Below are 27,246 nucleotides of genomic sequence, written 5' to 3' on the forward strand. Positions count from 1 at the left end.
TTTTGCTTGTTCCATGATGCCACTATTCCCTATGTTGTATAAAATGGCCCATCTGGTGCAGTGGTTTACATAATGTAATCCCAGCACTTTGGGAGGCTGAGGTGGGTGTGTTGCTTGAGGCCAGAAGTTCAAGACCAGCCTGGACAACATAGTGAGACCTTCTCTACAAAAAATAAAAAAATTAGCCAGGCATGCGGATGCACACCTGTGCTCCAGGCTACTCAGGAGGCTGAAGGGAAGGATCACTTGAGCACAGAAGGATCACTCAAGGCTGCAGTGAGCCATGATTGCACCACTGCACTCCAGCCTGGGCAACAGAGTGAGACCTTGTCTCTAAATAAATAAATAAATAAATAAAATGGTCCACAGGGACTTTTGTTTGCTATGTGTAAAAAAACATCCAGTCAGGCGCAGTGGCTTATGCCTGTAATCCCAGCACTTTGGTAGGCCAAGGCAGGCAGATCACCTAAGGTCAGGAGTTTGAGAGCAGCCTAGCCAACATGGCAAAACTCTGTCTCTACTAAAAATACAAAACATAGCCAGGCTTGGTGGTGTGCTTCTACAATCTCAGCTACTCAGGAGGTTGAGGCAGAGGTTTCAGTGAGCCAAGATCACTCCATTGCACTCCAGCCTGGGCGACAGAGCAAGACTCCATCTCAAAAACAAACAAACAAACAAACATCAAACGAAATCAAATCCAACCAAAAACATTCTTAGTACTGGGTGAAGGCCTGTAATCCCAGAATTTTCTGAGGTGAAGTGGGAGGATCGCTTAAGGCCTGAAATTTGAGACCAGCCTGAGCAACATAGCCAGATCCTGCCTCTATAGAAAAGAAAAGAGCTAGGCATGGTGGCTCACACCTGTAGTCCCAGCTACTTCAGAGGCTGAGGTGGGAGGATGGCTTGAACCCAGAAGTTTGAGGATGTAGTGAGCTATGATCATGCTACTACACTCCAGCCTAGATGACACAGTGAGATCCTGACTCTAAAAGAAAAAAAAAGATCTTCTGGTATGGTGCCATACATGCTCAGTGTCGAGTACATGACTAGATGGCATGTGCACACACATATATACATACACACACAGTCCTTGGTTGGAATTGCATTGAATCTATAGATCAATTTGAGAAGAAATGACATTTTTATGAGGTGACTGTTACAACCCATGAACTGAGTACATAATATCATTTATTTTGGTGTGCTTTCATGTTTTTATAATGAAGAATTATCAAAATATATCTTGTACATTTTTAGGTTTCTCCCAAGGCACTTTATATACCTATTTTTTTTGCTATTATGAATTATATCTATTTTATTTTATTTATTTCTTTATTTTTGATACAGAGTCTTGCTCTGTTGCCCAGCTGGAGTGCAGTGGTGCAATCTCGGCTTACTGCAACCTCTGTCTCCCAGGTTCAAGTGACTCTCTTGCCTCAGCCTCTGGAGTAGTTGGGACTAGAGGTGTACACCAAGACATCTGGCGAATTTTTGTATTTTTAGTAGAGATGGGGTTTCACCATGTTGGCCAGGCTGGTCTCAAACTCCTGACCTCAGGTGATCTGCCTGCCTCAGCCTCCCAAAGTGCTGGGATTACAGGCGTGAGCCACCATGCCCGGCATATCCATTTTAAAGTTAAATTTCTAACCATCTTTGGTTTATAAAAATGCAATTAATTTTGTATATTTTGGTATCCAGCTATCTATCTATCTATCTTTGAGACGAAGTCCTATCAATATATATCTATTTTTCTTTTTTTGATGCTATCTCCAGGTATCAATATATATTTTTAATCTATCTAGCTGTATGCTTTTTGAGACAGGGTCTCACTCTGTCACCCAGGCTGGAGTGCAGTGGTGCAGTCATGACTCACAGTGTCCTCCCAGGCTCAAGAGATCCCCCCATTCAGCCTCCAGAGTAGCTGGGACTACAGGCTCATGCCACCACTCTCAGTTAATTTTTAAAACTTTTGTAGATAGTGGATCTCAATATATTGACCAGGCTGGTCTCAAACTCCTGGGCTCAAGTAATCCTCCCACTTTGGCCTCCCAAAATGCTGGGATGACAGGCATGGGAGACACCACTTCAGAATTTCTGGAGTTTATTTGAAAAATTATTAGTTAATTCTTTGTTTGTTTGAGATGGAGTTTCCCTCTTATTGCCCAGGCTGGAGTGCAGTAGCGTGATCTTGGCTCACTGCAACCTCCGCCTCCCAGGTTCAAGCAATTCTCTTGCCTCAGCCACTCAAGTAGCTGACATTACAGGCCCCTGCCACCATGTCTGGCTAATTTTTTCTGTATTTTTAGTAGAGACAGAGTTTCACCATATTTGCCAGACTGATCTCAAACTCCTGACCTCAGGTGATCCGCCCGCCTCAGTCTCCCAAAGTGTTGAGATTACAGGTGTGAGCCACCACACCTGGCCAATTCCAGTATTCTTTTTTCTTTTCTTTTTTAGAGACAAGGTTTCACCGTGTTGGCCCGGCTAGTCTCGAACTTCTGACCTGAAGTGATCCACCCAACTCCGCCTCCCAAAGTGCTGAGATTACCGGCGTGAGCCACCATGTCCGGCCTTCCAGTATTCTTATATCTTCATGGATTATATGGTGGGTTAAAAGTGTTTTAACACTGCCAGGTCATGGTGGCTAACACCTGTAATCCTAGCACTTTGGGAGGCTAAGATGGGCAAATCGTTTGAACCCAGGAGTTCGAGAACGGCTTGGTAAACGTGGTGAGACCCTGTCTCCACCAGAAACAACAAAAACAACAAATTAACTGGGAATGGTGACTTGATCCTGTAGTCCCAGCTACTTGGGAGGCTGAAGTGGGAAGATCACCTGAGCCTGGGAAGTCTGCAGTAAGCTGAGATATAGCATCACTGCCCTCTAGCCTAAGCAACGGAATGAGACCCTGTTTCAAAAACTATATATAGAAATAAAGTGTTTTGGCCCAGCGCAGAGGCCCACATCTGTAATCCCAGCACTTTGGAAGGCTGAGGCGGATGGATTACCTGAGGTCAGGAGTTCGAGACCAGCCTGGCCAACATGGCGAAACCTGTCTCTACTAAAAATACAAAACTTAGATGGGCATGGTGGTGGGCACCTGTAATCTCAGCTACTCAGGAGGCTGAGGCAGGAGAATCACTTGAACCTGGGAGGCGGAGGTTGCAGTGAACCGAGATCCCACCATTGCCCTCCAGACTGGGTGACAAGAGCAAAACTCCATCTCAAAATAAATAAACAAACAAATAAATAAATAAAGTGTTTTAACATTAACAACCCAATTTAAAAATGGGCAGAGAACTTGAATAGACATTTCTCTAAAGAAGATATACTAATGGCTAATAGGGAAATGAAAGCTGCTCAACATTACTAATCATTAGGGAAATGCAAATTAAAACTACAACCACTTCATATTAGAATGGCTTCTATTAAAACAAACAAACAAAAAACAGAAAGTAAACCTAGGGAACATAGTGAGACCTGTCGCTACAAAAAATGCAAAAATTAGCCTGGTATGGTGGCATGCTTGTAGTCCTAGCTACTCAGGAGACTGAGGCAGGAGGATCACTTGAGCCCTGGAGTTAGAGGTTGCAGTTACCTATGATCCCACCACAGCACTCCAGCCTGGGTAACAGAGTAAGACTTCATTTCTTAGAAGGAAGTTTTGTAAGGTGAAGGAATTCTGGAGATTGGTTGCACAAGAAGTGAATATATTTAGCAATACTGAACTGCACACTTCAAGAATGGTTAAGATGGCTGGTGCAGTCGCTCACCCCTGTGATCCAGCATTTTGGGAGGCTGAGGCGAGAGAATCACTTGATCTCACGAAATGGAGACCAGCCTGGGCAACCTGGCAAAACTCTGTCTCTACAAAAAAATACAAAAATTAGCCAGGTATGGTTGCTCTTAGACCTGTGGTCCCCAGCTACTCTGGAGGCTGAGGCAGGAGGATTGCTTGACTCTAGGAGGTAGAAGTTGCAATGAGCCAGATCATGCCACTGCACTCCAGCCTGGGCAACAACAGAGTAAGGCCCCGTCAAAAAGAAAGGAAGGGAGGGGAAGACAGGGGAGGGCAGAGGAGAGAAGGGAAAAAGAAAAGGAAAAGAAAGAATTCCCCTTCTGCAGTTAAGACACCAACCTGATATTTGGTTAGATTTTTTCATTTTGTTTTCCATTTTTAAGGATTTTTTTTCACCTTAATTTAATTCTCTCTTTTATAGCATGGTTACATGTTTCTATAGTCAAATGACACAACAAATGCGTCAGAAGTGCAGTTAGATCATGTGCTCTCCCCATCAGCAATCATTTTTTGTTTAGTTCTTGACTTACTCTTCCATTGTTTGTTAGTTTCTAAAATTGTGGTAAGATACATAAAACAGGCTGGGCGTGGTGGCTTGCACCTGTAATCCCAGCACTTTGAAGGTTGAGGCAGTAGAATCTCTTGAGTCCATGAGTTGAAGATGAGCCTGGGCAACATAGTGAGGCCCTGCCTCTACAAAATATACAAAAAAATTAGCTGAGCCTGATGACATAGTCCCAGCTACTTGGGAGGCTGAGGTGGATTGCTTGAGCCTGAGGTTGCAGTGAGCTGCGATCTCACCACTGCACTCCAACCTGGATAACAGAGTGAGACCCTGTTTCAAAATGTGTGTGTGTGTGTGTGTGTGTGTGTGTGTATAAAATTTCCAATTTTAACATAATTTTTTTTTGAGAAGGAGTCTCACTCTGTTTCCCAGGCTGGAGTGCAGTGGCGTGATCTCAGCTCTCTGCAAGCTCTGCCTCCCGGGTTCAAGTTATTCTCCTGCCTCAGCCTCCTGACTAGCTGGGACTGCAGGTGCCCACCACCATGCCCAGCTAATTTTTGTATTTTTTTTTAGTAGAGACAGTGGTTTCACCATATTAGCCAGGCTGGTCTCGAACTCCTGACCTTGTGATCTGCACCCACCTCAGCCTCCCAAAGTATTGGGATTACAGGCATGAGCCACCTCGCCTGGCTTACATAAGTTTTTTTTAGAGTCGGTGGCCAGAATCTCTCTATGTTGCCCAGGCTGGAGTGCAGTGGCTATTTACAGGCACAATTAAAGCACATTACAACCTCAAAAATCCTAGTCTTAAGTGAGACTCATGCAATCTTCCTGCTGGAGTAGCTGATACTACAGTCTGGCACCATCACTACTGTCCCATTTTAGCAATTTTTTTTTTTGAGATGGGGTTTCACCATGTTGGTCAGGCTGGCCTCGAACTCCCGACCTCAGGCGATCCACCCATCTTGGCCTCCCAAAGTGCTGGGATTACAAGCATAAGCCACCATGCCTAGCCAGCAATTTTTAAGTGTACAATTCAGTAGTAGCATTAAGTACATTTGTATTGTGCAAGCATCACTATTAGCTATCTCCAGAACTTTTCCATTTTCCCAAACTAAAACTCTGTATCCATTAAACAATAGTTATCTGCTGGGTATTGTGGCTCATGCCTGTAATCCCAGCACTTTGGAAGGCAAGGTTGGCAGATCACCTGAGGTCAGGAGTTTGAGACCAGCCTGTCCAACATGGTGAAACCTCATCTCTAGTGAAAAATACAAAAATTAGGCCAGGCATGGTGGCTCACCCCTGTAATCCCAGCTCTTTGGGAGGCTGAGGCGGGCAGATCACGAGGTCAGGAGATTGAGACCATCCTGACCAACATGGTGAAACCCCGTCTCTACTAAAAATACAAAAATTAGCTGGGCGTGGTGGCGCATGCCTGTAGTCCCAGCTACTCGGGAGACTGAGGCAGGAGAATTGCTTGAACCAGGAGGTGGAGATTGCAGTGAGCCGAGATCATGCGATGGCACCCCAGCCTGGGTGACAAAGCGAGACTCCATCTCAAGCAACAACAACTAACTCTCTATTACCTCCTTCCTTCTAGCCTCTGGTAATCATTATTCTACTTTTTGTCTATGAATTTGACTCTAGGTACCTCATATAAGTGGAATCACACAATATTTATCCTTTTGTTTCTGGCTCATTGCACTTAGTGTAATGTTTTCAAGGTTCATTTATGTTGTATATGTGTCAAGAATATACACCACATTTGGTTTATTCATTTATCCATTGATAGGGCTGTTTCCACTTTTTCTTTTCTTTTCTTTTTTTTTTTTAGAGATGGGGTTTCACCATGTTGGCCAGGATGGTCTCGATCTCTTGACCTTGTGATCTGCCCGCCTCAGCCTCCCAAAGTGCTGGGATTACAGGCGTGAGCCACCGCGCCTGGCCTTCCACTTTTTAGCTATTGTGAATAATGCTACTATGAACGTGGATATACAAATATCTGAGTCTCTGCTTTCAGTTCTTTAGGGTATATACGTAGAGAATTGCTGGATCATGTGGCCATTCTATGTTTTATTTTTTGAGGAACTGCCATAGTGCTTTTCTTTGAAGGGGAAGATGAAGTCTCAATATTTTGCCTGGGCTGGGCTTTGAACTCTTGATCCTCCCACCTCAGCCACATAAGTAGCTAGGATCACGGCGACATGCCACCATACTCACATATTTTACATTTCCTTTTTTAAAAAATTTATTTTTTAATTGAGATGGAGCTTCCCTATGTTGCCCAGGCTGGTCTTGAACTCCTGAGCTCAAGGGATCTGCCTGCCTCAGCCTCCCAAAGTGCTGGGATTACAGGTATGAGCCACCTTGCCTGGTGCATATTTTATATTTTCAATCCATTGCAGTCATTATTGTTTTCAGTGCTCATGTTGTGTCATTAGTGAGAGCCCCTTCATGTTGGCTCCTGTATCCTTCTGATATGACTGTAATAGTCTGATATCTTCCTTGCTTTCTGGAATGACAAAATATTTGAGACAGAACTTGTATATTTCCTGCATCAAGCTTGAAACCACTAATTTCTCTAAAACATTCTGGTTTCTTTAAGTGGGAAATGGCATAGAGACACCACTATCTGGGGGCTAGGGAGTATTCATTACTACATTGGTCCTAGGCCTTTTTAGTCTACAAAGTTAGAAAATCTGTTTTTTTTTTTTCCATTTTGTAATTTAGAATCAAAGGATCATAGGGCTTCTATTTAACTTATTTGAATGTATACCTGTATCTCTTTTATCCTACATTTGGCTCATGTAACCAACAATCACTGTACACCCACCATATTCCTTATACTTTGCTAGGTGCTGGGAATGCACATCAAAATTTACATTTCATCTAGTTTCCATATTATTTTTATGTGAATTAGTGAGGCTTTTTACTTTTTGTGTTGGCTTGTAGTTAAAACTGATGAGCACAATATTGGATTGGCTTGGCTTTGAGATTAGTTTATCTTGATGTATTTCTTTCTTTTTTTTGAGACAGAGTCTCGCTCTGTTGCCCAAGCTGGAGTGCAGTGGCAAAATCTCAGCTCACTGCAACCTCTGCCTCCCAGGCTCAAGCAATTCTCCCTGCTTCAACCTCTTGAGCAGCTGGATTTACAGGTGTCCGCCACCACACCTAGCTAATTTTGTATTTTTTAGAGATGGGATTTCACCATGTTGGCCAGGCTGGTCTCAAACTCCTGACCTCAAGTGATCTGCCCACCTCAACCTACCAAAGTGCTGGGATTACAGGTGTGAGCCACCGTGCCCGGCCCATCTTGATGTATTTCTTTTTCTTTTCTTTTTTTTTTTTTGAGACAGAGTCTCTGTCTGTTGCCAGGCTGGAGTGCAGTGGCACAATCTCGGCTCACTGCAACCTCTGCCACCTCCCAGGTTCAAGCAATTCTCCTGTCTCAGCCTCCTGAGTAGCCGGGACTACAGGTGCCTGCCACCACGCCCCGCTAATTTTTTGTATTTTAGTAGAGATGGAGTTTCACCATGTTGGCCAGGATGGTCTTGATCTGCTGACCTCGTGAGCCGCCTGCCTCCGTTTCCCAAAGTGCTGGGATTACAGGCGTGAGCCACGGTGCCTGGCCCCAATGTATTTCTTATATTACATTATTTCCATTAACTTACATGAACCATAGATTTCAGTAATTACAATACTATTATACCCCATAGTTGCCAGTGTCAAGGGAAAAACAGATTAAATAGGTCATTAATACCAAAAAAGGCATTTCATTGCCATTGGGTATCATCCTGATATGTTTGGTGGTGTTCCCACTCAAATCTCATCTTGAATTGCAGTTCCCATAATCCCCACGTGTGGTGGGAGGGACCCAGTGGGAGGCAATTGAATCATGGGGGCGGTTTCAACCAAGCTATCTTCGTGATAGTAAATTCTCATAGATCTGATGGTTTTATAAGGTACTTTCTACTTGGCTCAGCGCTCATTCTTCTCTCTTCTGCCACCATGTGAAGGACGTTTGCTTCCCTTTCCGCCATGATTGTAAGGTTCCCGAGGCCTCCCCAGCCATGTGGGACTATGAGTCAATTAAACTTCTTTCCATTATGAATTACCCAGTCTTGGTTACTTCTTCATAGCACCGAACTAGTATGTATCCCAGAACCAGAAAATGTGAGAGTAGGAAGACAATTTACTGTGCTTGGGAATAGACTTTTGGTCAGTTGGACTGGGGCACAGCTCTATTGTTGGACAAATCCTAAGTCTAAAACATTTTCTGTGTTGGTGCTGATGCATACAATTGCACTATTAGGGTTTCCTCTGAAGTTATTGGCCCATATTAACTTGGAGAGTTAACATTCAGGTATGTAATTAACACATTAGAGTGAGTAATGTACTAGGCTTTTCCATCTTGACATTTAGCTTAAAACAGATTTGGGAAGAAGGTAAAGGATTAAGTCTAGCATAAGGCCACTTGCATGGAGAGCAGATTTGTTTTGGGAATCCTGGGCAGAGGAAGCATAATGGCACTAGACACATGCCAAGGAACTGAGGGCACATGAAAAGGTGATGCATTTGCAATATTCACCATTTTATGTTAGTTACATGAGATTCAGCAGCCAACCAGATTCTGGCTGTGCATTACCAACTTTCAATTCTAAAAAGTACTGGCAACCTAAGTAACTTTATTATCATAATGAGGTAAAAACTTAAGAATAGTATGAGCCAGGCAAGGTGGCTCACGCCTATAGTCCCAGCACTTTGGGAGGCTGAGGCCAGCAGATCATGGGAGGTCAAGTTTGAGACCAGCCCAGCCAACATGGTGAAACCTCGTCTCTACTAAAAATAAACAAACTAGTCAGGTGTGGTGGCAGGTACCTGTAATCTCAACTACTCCAGAGGCTGAAGCAGGAGAATCTCTTGAACCCAGGAGGCCGAGGTTGCAGTGAGCCAAGATGGCGCCACTGCACTCCAGCCTGGGCAACAAAGCAAGACACCATCTCACACACACACAAAAAAGTACATGATGCTCTATAGTGGTAATCTTTAGATATGCATTTTATGTTTTATAAATAAAAGTTTTAAATTACTAAGATAGGATATGTATAAACCACAGGCAATACTTATTCTTTATTCTCAATGCACTGAATACATGACAAATTTCAGACACCCAGATAGAAAACAGAGGACTGAATTCATTTAAGACAGGGAATACTTTATTCGAAACCCTTCACAGAAATGGACAGCTTGGGTCTGTAACAAAGCATTCGTGTTTTAGAGCATAGGTCAGTAATTGTATATGAGAGCATACGCTGCTACATACAAATTAACTGATCAGACCACAACTTTTCATGTTTAAAACAGAGTAAGCTTCCCTGTAAAAGCAGCACCTTTGTGACATTTTAACTTTAGTATTCCTCACCTTCTTCCTCACCCTCTCCTTCAACAGAATCCACACCAACCTCCTCATAATCCTTCTCAAGGGCAGCCATGTCCTCACGGGCCTCAGAAAACTCTCCTTCCTCCATCCCCTCACCCACGTACCAGTGAACAAAGGCACGCTTGGCATACATCAGGTCAAACTTGTGGTCCAGGCGAGCCCAGGCCTCAGCAATGGCTGTGGTATTGCTCAGCATGCACACAGCTCTCTGTACCTTGGCCAGGTCTCCACCAGGCACCACAGTGGGAGGCTGGTAGTTGATGCCAACCTTGAAGCCAGTGGGACACCAATCCACAAACTGGATGGTACGCTTAGTCTTGATGGTGGCGATGGCAGCATTGACATCTTTGGGAACCACGTCACCACGGTACAACAGGCAGCAAGCCATGTATTTACCATGGCGAGGGTCACATTTCACCATCTGGTTGGCTGGCTCAAAGCAAGCATTGGTGATCTCTGCTACAGAAAGCTGTTCATGGTAGGCTTTCTCAGCAGAGATGACAGGGGCATATGTGGCCAGAGGGAAGTGGATGCGGGGATAGGGCACCAGGTTGGTCTGGAATTCTGTCAGGTCAACATTCAGGGCTCCATCAAATCTCAGGGAAGCAGTGATGGAGGACACAATTTGACCTATTAATCTATTCAGGTTAGTGTAGGTTGGGCGCTCGATATCGAGGTTTCTACGACAGATGTCATAGATGGCCTCATTGTCTACCATGAAGGCACAATCAGAGTGCTCCAGGGTGGTGTGGGTGGTGAGGATGGAGTTGTAGGGCTCAACTACAGCTGTGGAAACCTGGGGCGCCGGGTAGATGGAGAACTCCAGCTTGGACTTCTTGCCATAATCAACTGAGAGCCGTTCCATGAGCAGGGAGGTGAACCCAGAACCAGTTCCCCCACCAAAGCTGTGGAAAACCAAGAAGCCCTGGAGACCGGTGCACTGGTCAGCCTATTACAAAAGAGAGGAACAGAGGAAAGATTAAGTTTTTGTTCTTTGTAGTACAATCACAGTAAATATATTTTCATTTTTCATATATCTCCCAGGACTTAAATCTTATTTTTACAAATGCTTTTTAAAAAGTTCTCATTAACATTTACAAAATGACACCAAATAGTTCATTTTAACTGAATTTTAAAAACCCCAAAGGAATAACTCATTCTACTCTTTACTAAAATAACAGTTCAATTCTGTGTTTAAAAAAAAAAACAGCATTATTTCAAATGTCTTTTTTAGGCTCATTAATTTACTTTATTCTTGAAAAGAAACATACCAGTTTACGAATTCGGTCCAACACAAGGTCAATGATCTCCTTGCCGATGGTGTAGTGCCCTCGGGCATAGTTATTGGCAGCATCTTCCTTGCCTGTGATGAGCTGCTCAGGGTGGAAGAGCTGGCGGTAGGTGCCAGTGCGAACTTCATCTGGAGAAGGAGGGAGAGAAGGGCAGAGGGACTGGGTGAGAGTGAGCGAGTGACCAGCAGAGCTCCCAGGACAGACCTCCCGTCCCAGCACCCTGGGATCTCACTTGGGTTACTGAGGCCAACTCACCAATGACCGTGGGTTCCAGGTCTACAAACACTGCCCGGGGCACGTGCTTGCCAGCGCCCGTCTCACTGAAGAAGGTGTTGAAGGAGTCATCTCCTCCCCCAATGGTCTTGTCACTTGGCATCTGGCCATCGGGCTGGATGCCATGTTCCAGGCAGTACAGCTCCCAGCAGGCATTGCCAATCTGGACACCAGCCTGGCCAACGTGGATGGAGATGCACTCACGCTGTAGGAAGGAAAAGTGAAAAAAATTATAAAATTAAGCTGCATTAGCATTTCAAACTTTGAGTAATTTTCTAAAAATATTTCTAATAACACACAGGTATTTTTCAAAATTATTTGAGGTCATATCCCCAGCATGCTACAAAGATTAAGGAAAATCATCTGCTACAAATGCTACATATGGGTGTGGTCTGAATAATGATGTCGCCTTGGCCCTGTTCAGCACATGGTACCAGCCCATTGTTCCTACTACCATGCTTGAATAGAAGACTTTTCATATTTAAAAAGTATTCCGTATTCGAAGCACAAATTTTGTAAAATAAAGTAAATCCAATCATGACTTAATTGGGATTAATTTTACTGCTTTCTTCCCTTTTAAATAGAGATTAAAGTTTCCACTGAATAGGACTTGATATTGTAACACGGACATCTGTACTGCAGCTGAGGCAAGAAGCCACACCCTTCTGCAGTCTGTCTGCAGAATCCATCAATACCAGGGGTTTAGAAGCTAGACAAGGTCTGCCTTCTGCATTGCTGCATTGCTGTATTTGCAGTGCCTGGTGCTAGCCTGTACTGTCTGCTACATTATTTAACAGAGCAAGCTCTATTTCCAGCAACTGCCTACATGATCTCATTGTGCTGTTTTGCCAGTTTTCCTCCTCTGACCCAGCCCGGGACCATGTGCCTGAATTGAAATGAATTAATCAAGATTCACTAGAACAAAAGACAACGGGATGAGGAATATAATTCTTCTTTGTCTATAGTAATTTCATCACTTTTCTTTTTTAAAAAAGGTTTTTCCAGATCTTCTCCACTGTAAAAGCTGAAAAATTATCTGTATCTTAAAAAAACAAACAAACATACAAAAAGGTTCCTAAGTTAGAAAGAAGCATCACGATAAGCTACCAAACAAAGAATAAAAACCCAGTGGAAGGATAATGAAATATTTATTAAAAACAACAAAATAGTATTTTCATCTTGAGATTCTCTACCTACCACATAACATTCATATTCTTTGCATCCAGTAGAGGTTTTCTTCCTCTGTGGTCTTTAGGGCTACCACTTCCATTGTCTATTCACTGATGTGGTGGGGGCTGTCGTCGGGGAAGGGCGTTTCCTAGGTCCTGACTATCAGGGTACCCCGGGGACTCACAAAGTGGGCTTTCTCTCTCGCTGAACGTGCAGCCCAGACACCCAGACAAACACACACACACACACACACACTCCAGTCGGTCAGGGCAGACGTTAAAGAGTTTGTCAAGTGAATTGTGATTTTGCTCAAGAAAAAAAAAGTCATCTAACAAATAATAGTGAAGAAAACCTTTTTGGAGCCTACAGTTTCGCAATGACGAAAGGCTTTTCTTAAAGTCTGCTACTGACAGACGAGGTTCAGTGAGGGCGAACCCCGCCCCGTGGCTCCAACGCCATAGAAGCCAGAAACAAACAACCCCGCCCCTGCGCCGCCCTGACACCCGCTGCCGAGGGCTCCAGCAGAAACTCACCGTATTTTCCCGGGAAAAAACGCCAACGACCGCAAGGGGTCTTCCCACGCTAACCCCAGGCTGCGCTTTGTTCCCATCCCCCCTCCCGCATCCCCCAGCTCCCCCACCGTCCCCGCTCTTTTTGGGCGCCTCCTCCTCTCGCGGTCCTCAGAGAACTACGCGAGACGGAAAGAGACCCCTCGGCGGTAGCGAAACCGGGCGCACAGCCACGGGGCCCAGCCGGGACGCCCCAGACCCCTCGGTCACGGCAGACGGGCTGGGCCGTCCTCAGCCCCGAAAGGCTCTCGGACAACACAGGCGTCCAGGCGCCGCCTTTGTCCCTCCCCAGCGCTCGGCTGCGCCCTGGGCGCAGTCCTGGCCCGGATCCTGCACCCGCACTGCGGCGGTGGCGGCGGGGCTTGAGGATTTGGGGCAGACAAAGCTAAAGCACACGACGACCCTCGCCCAGACAGCTTACGAAAGAAAAGAGCTTAAAAGTTTTCCAAGTAGACCCTGGGGGCGCTGACTCCACCCAACGGCCTCAAAGAGCGGAAGCCGATTCTCACCATGGTTGCTGCTTCGCGGCTGCCGAGCAGATGGCGGAGACGAGGAGGAGAGGTTGTTGCTTCTTACAGCGCGACTCTTAGGCGGTCGATGTAAGAGAACCTGCGGCACATGGGCGGATGCGGCTCCCTATATACAACTCGGTCGCCATGGGGATGGGCTGGGGCCTTTTCCTGTTGGTCCAGACCCCCAATCTGCCCAGAGAAGTCATGACAGGAGACTGGTGATTGGTGCAAGCGACGTGGGATGAGGTAATCTCTCCCCCACCCTTTCTTCTCTAGCATCCATAGACTGTTTGCATCCTTTAGACAAAGAGACCGTGCAGAAGCAGTCTGCCGAGCATCCATTATGGGGTGGGGTTGGGGAGGGGCGGAAGAAGAAGAAAGGGGACTGGGGTTGGAAGACTTTATATTGCTTAAATCTCAAACTGCGGTTAAAATTATCTATGTGAGGAGTTTTTCCCCCTACACTTAATAACAGAATTTGTGTTCAGATGCAATATTTAGAGGAAAATTACTGCCAGCCCCTCCTCGTAGACTTGACTACATTTTGTTAGGGTTCAGCGTCTCTAATTGCTTTAAAAATAAAGTGGGAGAGAAAATGGGCGTGATTGCTCAAAATGGCTTGGGTAAATGTGATTTTTTTTAATTTAAAAAAATATTTATTAATACAGTCATTCAAAATGGTTTCTCAGGTTCAACTAATTTATTTTCAGACCGTCTTTTGCAGGCACACGCACACCCAAATACCTAAACAAAACTGGAAGATGGAAAGAATAACCATACTAAATAAAGAAGCGAACACATAGTTCTAACATGGCAATAAACAATAACTAGTGAACGTAGAGTAGTTATAATAGTTTACTAGAGGTAATCCTTTATGAGAAGTCTATGTAACACATTTTGTGTGGTACATTGTCCTTGGAGTGCATCATCTTTCCTGATATAGAATTGGGAAAATACAAGGAGAAATAATTGAGTTCACAAGTTAGTACTACATGTGTGCAGTTATATTTATGCATTGTACTTTTGTCTAAAAAGTAACAAGCAAAATAATAATTACCAAGAAACCAAATTTAAAAGAAGAGAATAACATAATGTAAAAAGCAGACCATTTTGCAATGTTGCTTCCATCCACAGACAACTGTGAAACGTCAGCTCAACAACTGCATTTCCTTTTTATGTAGTTCTTATGTCAATTTGGTAAATATCCTCCTGCAGGTGGACTTCTAACTGTGGGGATTTTAGCCAGCCTCACACCTTTGCTATTCAGCTAGAGACTCTGGTGGTTGCTCACTTGCCCCTTGGGACAAAAAGGCTTTGCTTTCACCCCTAGGAAATGAATTGTAGTAACATTCTCTTGCTATTTAGAAAGGCTCCATTCTCAGCAATGATGCACTATGCAGAATAAGTCACTGGATTTCGTGCCACCAGATATTGGTGATGAAATTTCAGAGGTAAATAAATAAGTTTGGCCACAGAAGTTGAAATTTCATTTGTATTTTGACAAATAATTTTTCCTTTTGGTTTTTAGTGACAGATTTTCAGGGTCTGCAGCACTACTCACACAGTACTCTGTGGAGCCCATTCATTCCTGCTGGGCTGGCAGGCTGAGCAGGGCGTGGGAGGGAGGGACTTGAGAATACAGCTGCTGCAGGTTGTGGTGTGACGATGGTGACCACAGATTTTTCTAGCCTGCCATCCACGGTTCTGCTTTACTTGTTCAATTTTGCTGCAGCAATATCCTCTGGAAAAAATATCCAAAATGCAACATCATTTTGTCTAATTATTGTATATTTCCCAGGAAAAAATAATCCTCAGCATCATCTTATCTCCATCTCTTTAGCAAAAAAATTTTAAAAAAGTATATTTCAGTAAAGAGACAGGAGGATTAGATATTTGAATGCTTCAAGAATTAAATGTCATAAGGAAGCATAAGGATTAATAAGTAGCCCATTCAAAATACTTACACAATTTTAATAATAAAATATATCAGACACTATCGGACTATAGTAACATATACAAGTCTTTTTGGAATGAGAAGCAGAGCTTTGAATTATTCTCTTTACAATATAAAAAGATTAATTAAGAAATATGTCATTTACCCAATTGTCTCAGTTCTTTATGCAATTTCCAGAAGATTAAATAGAAGAGAGGAGGATTCGCGCAGTTGAGTCTTTGTAATTCTATCTCAGAGCCATTGTGTTCCTTAGGTAAATGAGGGTTACTCCCTCCCCTTGGGCCTAAGTAACAACAAGATCTAGGTCAGAAATAGACTATTTAAGCACTGATAATCTCAAATATATAAACAAGAGATCAGGGGAAACAACCAATCTATAATTTTTGTTCCTTATTATCTGATTTAATAGCACTCAAACTGTGGAAAGCAAAAAAAAAATTTTTTTTACTAGTTTACCTCTTATTTTTACTGCCGTTTAAAAAAGTTGACATCAATATACATGTACAAGTATTCTTCTAATGAATTCATTCTTGTACACAGTAAGATGAGCATGAAACATTCTTCTTTCATAATATTTGTAGAATTTTAATCATTTATTTACATGTCTACATTTCTCCTCCATTAAAATGTAAGTCCTAGTTCCTGCCAAAATGCATGACATACAGTAGATATTATACACGTTTGCTTAATTAAACGAACAGTTCTCTGTGCAGTTTCTTTTCTTTCTTTTTATTTTTTTGTGACGGAGTCTCACTCCGTCTCCCAGGCTGGTGCCCAGTGGCATGATCTCAGTTCACTGCACCCTCTATCTCCCGAGTTCAAGTGATTCTCCTCCCTCAGCCTCCCGAGGAGCTGGGATTACAGGCGTTGGCCATCACGCCGCTAATTTTTGTGTTTTTAGTAGAGATGGGGTTTCACCATGTTGGCCAGGCTGGTCTCGAACTCCTGACCTCAGGTGATTCGCCCGCCTTGGCCTCCCAAAGTTTTGGAATTACAGGTGTGAGCCACCACGCCCACCCCTATTTGTTTATTCTTTGAGAGGGAGTTTCGCTCTGTTGCCCAGGCTAGAGTGCAATGGCACAATCTCGGTTCCTGCAACCTCTGCCTCCCGGGTTCAAGCAATTCTCCTGCCTCAGCCTCGAGAGTAGCTGGGGTTACAGGCTCATGCCACCACACCTGGTTAATTTTTTGTATTTTAGTAGAGACAAGTTTTCACCATATTGCCCAGGCTAGTCTCAAACTCCTGAACTCAGACAATCCACCCACCTCAGCCTCCCAAAGTGTTAGGAGTACAGGCATGATCCACTGTGCCCAACCTGAACTAATGTTTATAATGGAAGCTTTTATTAGGAATGGTGGCTCTTGAATAGAATGAGAGTGGAATAAATACTCTAAATGGAAAAAATAACATTAGCAAAGATATGGTATAATGATGATCTGTTGCCTGTATAAGGGAGGACAAAGAAATTGGCTTGATTAGCTGGGCATGGGGGCACGTGCCTGTAATCCCAGCTACTCAGGAGGCTGAGGCAGGAGAATTGCCTGAACCCAGGAGGCGGAGGTTGCGGTGAGCCGAGATCGAGCCATTGCACTCCAGCCTGGGTAACAAGAGCGAAACTCCGTCTCAAAAAAAAAAAAAAAAGAAAGAAAGAAATTGGCTTGATTAGGGCATTCAAGGGTGGGCCCGTGATGTGTTATGTGGGGAGGGCGGAGCTAGTTAACAAAATATTTTGAACTTCAGTCTGAAGGAGTTTGGGATTGAGTCCATATACAGTGTGAAGCCTTTTATATTCTTATCCAAAAGAGTGACAGGCCAAGCGTAGTGGTTCATACCTGTAATCCCAGCACTTTGGAAGGCCGAGGTGGGTGGCTTGCTTGAGCCCAGGAGTTCTCGACCAGTCCAGGTGACATAGAGAGACCCCATTTCTACAAAAAAGATTGCTGGACCCTGGGAGGTCACAGCTATGATGAGCTGTAATGATTGTGCCACTGCATTCCAGCTTGGGCAGCAGAGTGAGAGAGACCCTGTCTCCAAAAAAAAAAAAGAGTGATAAATTTATGAAGAGAACAGCATTTTCATAAAATTAATGTGACTGGTATATGGAGTAGGAAAAGAGACTGGAGAATGAGACCAATACATTATTGCAGTAATCTAAGCAGAAGGTCTTAGGCCATCATAATCACAGTGAGAATGGATAGAAAGGGATAAGAGAAGAGAAGAGATCATTCAAAGGAAGAATCCTGGTGGTGATTGGTTGGACATGTGGTAAAAAGGAAGGAGTCAAAATCAACCCTTGAAGGTATTTTTCTTTTTCTTTTTTTTTTTTTGAGACAGTTTTGCTCTTGTTGCCCAGACTGCAATACAGTGGCACCATCTCGGCTCACGGCAACCTCTGCCTCCCAGTTTCAAATGATTCTCCTGCCTCAGCCTCCTGAGTAGCTGGGATTACAGGCATGTGCTACCATGCCCGGCTAATTTTTTGTATTTTTAGTAGAGATGGGGGTTTCACCATGTTGGCCAGGCTGGTCTCGAACTCCTGACCTCAGGTAATCTGCCCGCCTTGGCCTCCCAAAGTGCTGGGATTACAGGCATGAGCCACTGCTCCCAGCCTTCTCTTTTCTTTTATAGAGGCAGGGCCCAGGCTGGAGATCAGTGGTGTAATCATAGTTCACAGCAGTCTCAAACTTCTGGGTTCAAGTGATCCTCCCACCTCAGCCTCCCATGTAGCTGGGACTACAAGCCCACACTACCACACCTGTCTTTTTTTTTTTTTTTTTTTTGTAGAGACGGAATCTCACTTTTCTTGCTCAGGCTGGTCTCAAATTCCTGGCCTCAAGCAGTCCTCCTACCCCAGCCTCCGCAACTGCTGGGATCACAGGTGTGAGCCACTGTGGCCTGCCTGACCCTTAAAGTTTTTAGCCTGAAATGAAATGGTAGTGGTGCTGTTAACAGAATAGGGAAGTTGAGAAGGGATGCAAGTCTAAGCAGAAAATGCATTTGTGTGTGTACTGGGGGAGAGTGTTGAGGGCGGGAAAGGTCAGTCCCTGTGATCTAACAAGCTGCATGCTACACCATTTTAGGTGATAGAGGAACGGAGGGCAGAGGTCTTGGAGGCCTCTGGGAATCTGAGATTGGCACTACTCAGGGAAAGGTCAGGACTGGAGGGGATGGAGATGTGTATTTGGTGTCTAATGACAACAGCATGGTTATAAAGCTGGTGGCATCGTATGAGAATAGAATTCTCCAACTGTAACCCATAATTTCAAGTTATGTCACTGAATGGGAACGAGATAGATTTGTGGACTATTTAGGGATATTTAGGAGGCTGACTTACCAGGCTTGGGAACAGATTTAATAAATTAAAAACAGGGTCGTGTGTGGTTACTCACACCTGTAATCCCAGCACTTTGGAGGCCGAGGTGGGCAGATCAATCTAGGTCAGGGGTTTGAGACTAGCCTGGCCAACATGGTGAAACCTCATCTCTACTAAAAACACAAAAATTAGCTAGGCATGGTGGCAAGCGCCTGTAATCCCAGCTACTCAGGAGGCTGAGGCAGGAGAATTGCTTGAACCCGAGAGGTGGAGGTTGTAGCAAGCCAAGATTGCACCACTGCACTCCAGCCTGGGTGACAGAGCTGGACTCTGTCCCCCTCACCAATAATAATAATAATAATAGTAATAATAAACAGTAGGCTGGGTGAGGTGGCTTACACCTGTAATCTCATCACTTTGGGAGGCCGAGACAAGAGGATCGATTGAGCCCAGAAGTTTGAGACAAACCTGGGTGATGTATCAAGACCCCCATCTCTACCATTAAAAAAAAGTTAACTGGGTATGGTGGTGCATACCCATCGTTCCAGCTACTTATGAGGCTGACGTGGGAGGATCGCTTAAGCCTAAGAGATCTAGGTTGCTGTGAGCTGTGATGGTGCCACTGCACTACAGCCTGGGTGACAGAGAGAGACCCTGTCTCAAAAATAATAATAATAGGCCGGGCGCAGTGACTCACGCCTGTAATTCTAGCACTTCGGGAACCTGAGGTGGGTGAATTGCCTGAGCTCAGGAGTTCGAGACCAGCCTGGGCAACATGGTGAAAGGCTGTCTCTACTAAAATACAAAAAACTAGCCAGGTTTGGCGGCATACGCCTGTAGTCCCAGCTACTCGGGAGGCTGAGGCAGGAGAATTGCTTGAACCTGGGAGGAGGAGGTTGCAATGAGCTGAGATCCTGCCATTGCACTCCAGCATGGGTGACAGAGTGAGACTCAATCTCCAAAAATAATAGTAATTATAAAAAATAATAAAAATAAAAACAGTAAAGGATTGCAAGACAAAGAAGTGTCAGAAAAGGAAAGAAAGAAGGAGTGGCCATAGGAGGCGGTAAAACAGAACACATTGATGTCACAGAAACAAAAGAGAGAGTGTCGGCTGGGCGTGGTGGCTCACACCTGTAATCCCAGCACTTTGGGAGGCCAAGGCGGGTGGATCACAAGGTCAGGAGTTCAAGACCAGCTTGGCCAACATGGTGAAACCCCGTCTCTACTAAAAATACAAAAAATTAGCCGGGTGTGGTGGCGGACACCTGTAATCCCAGCTACTCGGGAGGCTGAGGCAGGAGAATTGCTTGAACCTGGGAGGTGAAGGTTGCAGTGAGCCTAGATCATGCAATTGTATACTCTAGTCTGGGTGACAAAAGCGAAACTCTGCCTCAAAAAAAAAAAAAAAGGAAGGAGAGAGTGTCAAGAGAGTGCTGAGTAATACCAAACACTGCAGAGGAGTTGTTAAGTAAGGATGGAAGAGTGCTCATTGAATTTAGTGACAAGGAAATCAGTATAAAGGAAGGGCTTGGCCTAAAAGACAAAAAAAAGTTTCCTGCCTCAGAGGAGCTCAAGGTGCAAGGAAGGAAACTGTTATTACAGTGTGAAGAGTGCTGTGAGATAGAGTTCAGCCTGGGAGCTGCCGCGCGGGCACAGAGATGAAGCTGGTGGTCCAGTTTTCCAGGTGCTCTTGGTTCACATTTCCCAACTTCATTTCCCCGTGGTGTTACCTGTCTCACGCCACATCACTGCCTCTGCATCTTTTGTAAAATGAGCATACCTGTCCATGTCACATTGCCTCCTTAGAGCATGTTGGAGTGTAAATGGGTATATTCAAGCAACCAAATTTAAAGTTTCCCTTAAATTCTCTTGCTAAACACGATTCAAACTCTAAATGTAAACAAGGGAATGGACATGATTACGATACATGGAATTTAAGTTTATCTTCATTTTAGGGTTCAGTATGGATCAATATATTGAATGAATTGGCTCTCACTATGTGTGGCTATCCACACAGAGACTATCCACTGAGTTTGCCTTGGCCAAATTCCAACACTAACAATTTAGGTAAGAATAAGGTTCCACATCTAGAATTCAGAATTTTATTTAGAGCTTAACATTCTTTTTCTCAAGATCTTGTCAACAATGCAGTATTACTAAATAATAGCTTTTTTCCTGGATAACTGTGGTAAGAATTATCTGTGGTTATTTTGGTAACTGAGTTTTATCTTTTTGGGGAAGGATTTTTGTGTGTATAGCAGAGATAAATATTAATGGATTTCTATTCCAGAAGTAGGACTTACAAAATAGCACAGTAAATACCTGAACCCTGTAATATTAAAAATATATCTCTGGCATTGGAATACAATGCTTTGAAGTAACTCATTAATGTTCATTTATTTACTGGAGCAGTCTTTTTTTTAATGTGTCAGAGTCTCACTCTGTTGCCCAGCCTGGAGTGCAGTGGTAAAATCACAGCTCACTGCAGCCTTGACCACCTGGGCTCAAGCCATTCTCCCACCTCAGCCTCAGAGTAGCTGGGACTACAGGCCCGCACCACCACACCTGGCTAATTTGTGTATTTTTTGTAAAGATGGGGTTTTACCACGTTGCCCAAGCTGACCTTGAACACCTGGGCTCAAGCAATCAGCCTGCCTCAGCCTCCCAAAGTGCTGGGATTTCAGTTGTGAGCCACCATGCCCGGCCTCTGGACCACTCATTTAAACAAAATATTTATGTCCTGAGATACATATTTTAATTTGTAATTTTGCGCTGGTACATTGGGGTGGTGATTGAATGGTGATGAAATCTGATACTTGAGGAAAGGGGACAAAACTTGAAGAGGCTCAAAGGCATCCGGAGAAGACAAGAAAGAGAAGCAAACAGAGGAGACAATAGATCATGTCAGTTTTCACGAAACACAATTTATAATTCGATTGCATTTTACACATACTCACAAGAATGCACATCGAACCACCTCTGGCCCGCCCCCTTCCTTCTCCAAAGCAGATGGAAATGAGGTGGCCGACTGGGAAGGTTGCCATGGTGCACTGGCTACAGGGATTCAATTGTAATCAAAAGAGGTTCCAGGGTCCCCTCCCCCAACCTTCCAAATGTGGGTTTCTCTCTTTTCTCTCAAATCCCTGTCTTCCATGCCGTAGATAAACCAGAATGAGATTGATTTACTAGTGAACAAAAAACCATTTAGTGCCTTCAAAAGTTTACAGATGCATTGATGTTGTTAGATAAAAAACACTGAGAAATTAGAACTGGTCCATTTTGAGATATAGCTAGTCATACAAAAGTCAGAATTCACTTTTAAAATGTCTTACACAACACACCTCCATCTTTGAGTCTTGCATTTCTTACTGGTTTTATCCCCCAGATAACCTGCAGACATCTCAAATTCAATATATCTAAATGGAATTTATTTTTCTCCACACTTGCCTCAGTATTTTATATTCTCAGTGATCCTGTATTCTTAATATCAGCTAATTGTCACCATCTTTCTGGTCTGCCAAGCTAGATTAAAATGATAACCTCGGCCGGGCATAGTGGCTCATGCCTGTAATCCCAGCATTTTGGGAGGTGGAGGCAGGTGAATCACTTGAGGTCAGGTGTTCAAAACCAGCCTGGCCAACATGGTGAAACCCCGTTTCTGCTAAAAATACAAAAATTAGCCGGGCGTGGTGGCTCACACCTATAATCCCAGCTATTAGGGAGGCTGAGGCATAAGAATCACTTCAACCTGGGAGGTGAAAGTTGCTATGACCTGAGATCACACCACTTCATTCCAGCCTGGGTGACAGAGTGAGACTTTGTCTCAAAATAAATAAATAAATAATTTTAAAAATTAAATATATGTATATATATATAAAATAACCTCATGTAACACTGTGTTCTAGGCACTACTGTAAGTACTTTAATTCATTTAAATTAATCCTAACTGATCACTAAATTCTGTTAATTACAATTCAAAATTGTCTTAATAAACATTTATTTGCAAATAAACAATTGAGGAGCCCCTTCTGAAGCTTGACCACTTCTTTTTTTTTTTTTTTAACTTTGAGATGGAGTTTTGCTCTTGTCACCCAGGCTGGAGTGTAGAGGTGTTATCTCGGCCCACTACAATCTCTGCCTCCTGGGTTCAAGCAATTCTCTTGTCTCAGCCTCCGGGGTAGCTGGGATTACAGGTATGTGCTACCATGCCCAGCTAAGTTTTATACTATTAGAAGAGATGGGTTTTACCATGTTGGCCAGGCTGGTCTTGAACTCCGGACTTCAGGTGGTCCACCCACCTCGGCCTCCTAAAGTGCTAGGATTACAGGCGTGAGCCACCATGCCCAGCCCATATTCTCTTTTAAAATGTTTTTTCTTTTTTTTTCTTTGAACTTCTTTGGAAATAATGCTGGATCCGTCTCGATTTAGATTTAGAAATCAATTATGCATGGGCAAAAGAGAAGTTAGAAAAGGCTGCATTTTTCTTCATCTGCCTAGCCTAAAAGATCATTTAGGAAACATTTCTCCCTTTCCCTGTGGGTATAAACATTGATTATATATATGTAGAAGAGAAAGGGTTAGAGAACGCTATGGGTTTTTTTCCTTCATCTGCCTATGTGAACAGCAGTCTGTTATTCTAATACTGTCTACAGATTATAAGAGAAGTAGAAGTTCTCACAAGGTTGAGAAAGACCTGTCAGAAAAAAAAAGAGAGATGTAGAGGTTCACTCAAGACTGCATAGCATGAAATAAGTCCCTTACATGGCAAGACTATTTATGGATTTAGTATATTTTAATAAATAAGCCCACTATTAATCTTTTTAAAATAATTTCAGTATTTTTAGACTTGTAAGATCGACTTCACTCTCACCCCATGTTACTAAGCAACGTATTATACAGTTGCTAGGAGACAGACCAGCAAGGTCAGGGGTATTTCAAATCTCCCTTGTCACCTTGCCTATCACATGACTATACCCAAGAGAGTTTTACAGCCTTACAGAAAAGAGAAGAAAGTTAATGGCACATAGAAAAGAAGGAAAGAGAGATGAAGTTGAGGAAGAAAGGAATAGAATAAGGAAAATTGCAAGGTATTTGAGAAGAGTCTGTGAACTTGGCAGGGAAAGGCTATTATGCAATTTCCTTGAATGAGTCATGGAAAAACCTTAAATTGCCAGTGCTGTATTTCATATTCTGTATGCTTCTACCTTTTCTAAAAATGAATTAGAGAATAAGCTTGGAGAAGATCTTTCAGATAGTTTTTCTGAATATTTTCAAAAGGGCAGAAATCAATTATAACTCTTACAGAAGACAGGCATTTACCAATGAGTTTTTCAAAGTCATACATAATTTAAAATCCCCAAGTCAGATAAACAACCTTATTTCCTTCTATTTCTACCTCAAAATAGTAAAACATGACAGCACTAAGAGGAAGGTTAGAATCCAAGTGTTCTTAGACAAATTGAGATGCAAGATGGTCATGTAGGCTCTTGCATAGTATGTGTTTCTGCACACAATTTTAAAAGTCTAATATGAAGGGGAGAAAGAAGAAGCCATTGTGCTCTATCTTGAGGACTCTGTATCTGAAATAAGAAATCAGGCTCCAGGTCTCATCGTGTGTATGTGAAAGGTTGAGTCTTTGTGTCATTGTGTCTCCATGGTATTTACTGTTGCTAGCAACCAGGAAGCTCCCTAGTGATTGTCACTAGGTCCTCCGTGCCTCTGTCTGCCTGAAACCTTAGTCGATGTCAGAAACACCAGAGATAAAAATCATTGCAAAAAATCCAGTGCATGTCATCCCCAGTGGTTTTCCAGTAAATGGTTCATCTCGTGTTCAGTGAAAATCTGTGTAAAATGGAGGCTTCACACAGAGCTCATCCCCAGCTTCCTCTTCATGAATGCCAGTCTCTCTGTGAAAAGCAGAGTGGACATTATGATGGTTTAATTAAAATAAGATTTATATCCTAGCATCATCAGCTTTAACTAAATGCATAATAAAAAAAAAAAAATCAGACAGCTGGGCGCGGTGTAATCCCAGCACTTTGGGAGGCTGAGGCAGGCGGATCATCTGAGGTCAGGAGTTCGAGACCAGCCTGACCAACGTGGAGAAACCCCGTCTCTACTAAAAATACAAAATTAGCTGGGCGTGATGGCATATGCCTGTAATCCCAGCTACTCAGAGAGGCAGCTTGAACCCGGCTTGAACCCGGGAGGCAGAGGTTGTGGTGAACCGAGGTTGCACTATTGCACTCCAGCCTGGGCAACAAGAATGAAACTCCATCAAAAATAAATACATTTAAATAGTATGTCTCTTTACAGCTTATAAGTAACAAAGTGAAAATTCAAGGTCTTTTACGGCTAAGTAACAAAATGAAAATTCAAACCCGGGTCTATCTGGCTTTTGCGTTTGACTCTCAATCATTATTATTTGATTGATTTTTTATTTTTTTGAGATGGAGTCTCACTTTGTAATCCAGGATGGAATGCAGTGGTGCAATCTTGGCTCACTACAACCTTTGCCTCCCAGGTTCAAGCACTTCTTCTGCCTCACTCTCCTGAGTGGCTGGGATTACAGATGCACGCCACCACACCCAGCTAATTTTTGTATGTTTAGTAAAGACAGGGTTTCACCAGGTTGGCCAGGCTAATCTTGCACACCTGACCTCAAGTGATCCGCCTGCCTCAGCTTCCCAAAGTTGCTGGGATCACAGGCGTGAGCCACCTCGCCTGGCCTATTATTATTTTTTAAATAAATCTTTCAACATCCCTTAACCATTATTTTATATATTTTGTGTAACAGAGAATGCTTTTTATATGGAATTAAATTGTGCAGGACAGTATTGTGTCAGGGTGAATCCCTCTGTCCCCTTACAGGATAATGGTGACCCACAATGCCTGCTCACTCTAGGGCTGGCCTTGCCACAGGGTTCTACCTAGATGATTATCCAGAACTAACAATTCCGCATCCTCAGATTTCCCCGACTTTAGGTGATTCAATCTGGAAGACCAGCATGGGGTCTTTAGATGGATAGTTTTCACTGGGCTCTGTGATGCCAGTCCAGTCAACCTGATAGTTCTTTTTCAGTGTGAGGCAAAGACTTGCATCTAGAGCCTTCCTGCATTCATCTGATCTTCTCCCCTCCTTTTCTTATCTAATAAGAGCAGGAGATCCATTTTAGGGACCATATGTGGCCTGAATTCTAACTTAGAAAAGAATGTGTTTTGAGAACAGTCTGGAGGACTGCAGCGTTTCACATCCTTCAGGGCTTGGTTCAGTGCCTTGGAGCCATGTTGTCTCAACATCTTCATTTCAGAATAAAATCTTGCCTTTCCCTTTGCATCATCAAAAAGTCCGTTGAATTGGTATTCTTGGAACAAAGAAACATTTAATACATATATGTATTTTTTCCATTTTAAAATGCATTTCTTCTTACATACTCACTGAGCACACAACATGTGTCCTGGAGCCTGCTTGTAAGAGTCCTAAGAACTAATAGTATACAACCAGTTGTATACACCCATTTCTCTTGCCTGATTGCCCTGGACAGAATTTCCAATACTATGTTGAATAGGAGTGGTGAGAGAGGGAATCCTTGTCTTAAAAATGTGGAACGCTTCACGAAATTTGCATGTCATCCTTGCTCAGGGACCATGCTAATCTTCTCTGTATCATTCCAATTTTAGTATATGTGCTGCTGAAGTGAGCACAAACATACGATTTTAAAAGATACAAGAGATGGGAGGCTGAGGAGGGAGGATTACCTGATCCTGGGAAGGTTGATGCTGCAGTGAGCCGTGTTCATGCCACTGCACTCCAGCCTGGGCAACAGAGTGAGACTCTGTCTCAAAAAAAAAAAAAAAAAAAAACTGAAAAAAAAGAAAGAAAAGTTAACCTTGAGAGGAATTCCTTAAACCAAAAAAGCATGCAAATGATTCCTAACTATGGGTCTGAGTGTTCCCTGAGAGCTTAAGTAAAGGAGAATAAAGAACGAGGTGCAGGTGGTGGGGGGCCTGGCGTGGTGGCTCACACCTGCAATCCCAGCACTTTGGGAGCCCTAGGTGAGCAGATCACTGAAGGCCAGGAGTTCCAGACCAGCCTGGACAACATGGCAAAACCCCATCTCTACCGAAAATACAAAAATTAGGCTGGGCACAGTGGCTCAAGCCTGTAATCCCAGCAATTTGGTAGGCCATGGTGGGTGGGTCACCTGAGGTCAGGAGTTTGAGACCAACTTGGCCAACATGGCGAAACCCCATTTTTACTAAAAATACAAAAATTAGCTGGGTATGGTGGTGGGCACCTGTAATCCCAGCTACTCGGGGAGGCTGAAGCAGGAGAATTAGCTTGAACCCAGGAGGCAGAGGTTGCAGTGAGCCAAGATCATGCCACTGCACTCCAGCCTGGGTGACAAAGAGAG

The 27,246-nt window shown here is 43.5% G+C and overlaps 1 protein-coding gene and 1 non-coding gene across 3 annotated transcripts; both read right to left on the minus strand.

Moving 5' to 3' along the window:
- Window positions 1-9,339: 9,339 nt before the first annotated feature.
- On the minus strand, window positions 9,340-13,678 carry TUBA1A (tubulin alpha 1a). Of its 2 annotated transcripts, none has more exons than XM_021665928.2 (4): window positions 13,559-13,678; window positions 11,293-11,515; window positions 11,017-11,165; window positions 9,340-10,694 (listed from the first exon to the last, which is right to left on the minus strand). In XM_021665928.2, the coding sequence occupies exons 1-4, from the start codon at window positions 13,559-13,561 to the stop codon at window positions 9,714-9,716; spliced, it is 1,356 nt and encodes a 451-aa protein (XP_021521603.1). In that variant the 5' UTR covers window positions 13,562-13,678; the 3' UTR covers window positions 9,340-9,713. The 2 variants fall into 2 exon arrangements, with proteins under 2 accessions (XP_021521603.1, XP_064233104.1); XM_064377034.1 differs by lacking the exon at window positions 13,559-13,678 and adding an exon at window positions 13,014-13,028.
- A 12,750-nt stretch (window positions 13,679-26,428) lies between these two features.
- LOC135275450 (U6 spliceosomal RNA) lies at window positions 26,429-26,536 on the minus strand. The gene has a single exon (XR_010343083.1). It is a non-coding gene; the product is annotated as a U6 spliceosomal RNA (small nuclear RNA).
- Between the last annotated feature and the right edge of the window lie 710 nt (window positions 26,537-27,246).

Source organism: Aotus nancymaae, unplaced genomic scaffold, assembly GCF_030222135.1.
Source record: "Aotus nancymaae isolate 86718 unplaced genomic scaffold, 86718_ANA_hifiasm-v0.15.2.pri h1tg000016l, whole genome shotgun sequence".
In the NCBI taxonomy this organism is placed as follows: domain Eukaryota; kingdom Metazoa; phylum Chordata; class Mammalia; order Primates; family Aotidae; genus Aotus; species Aotus nancymaae.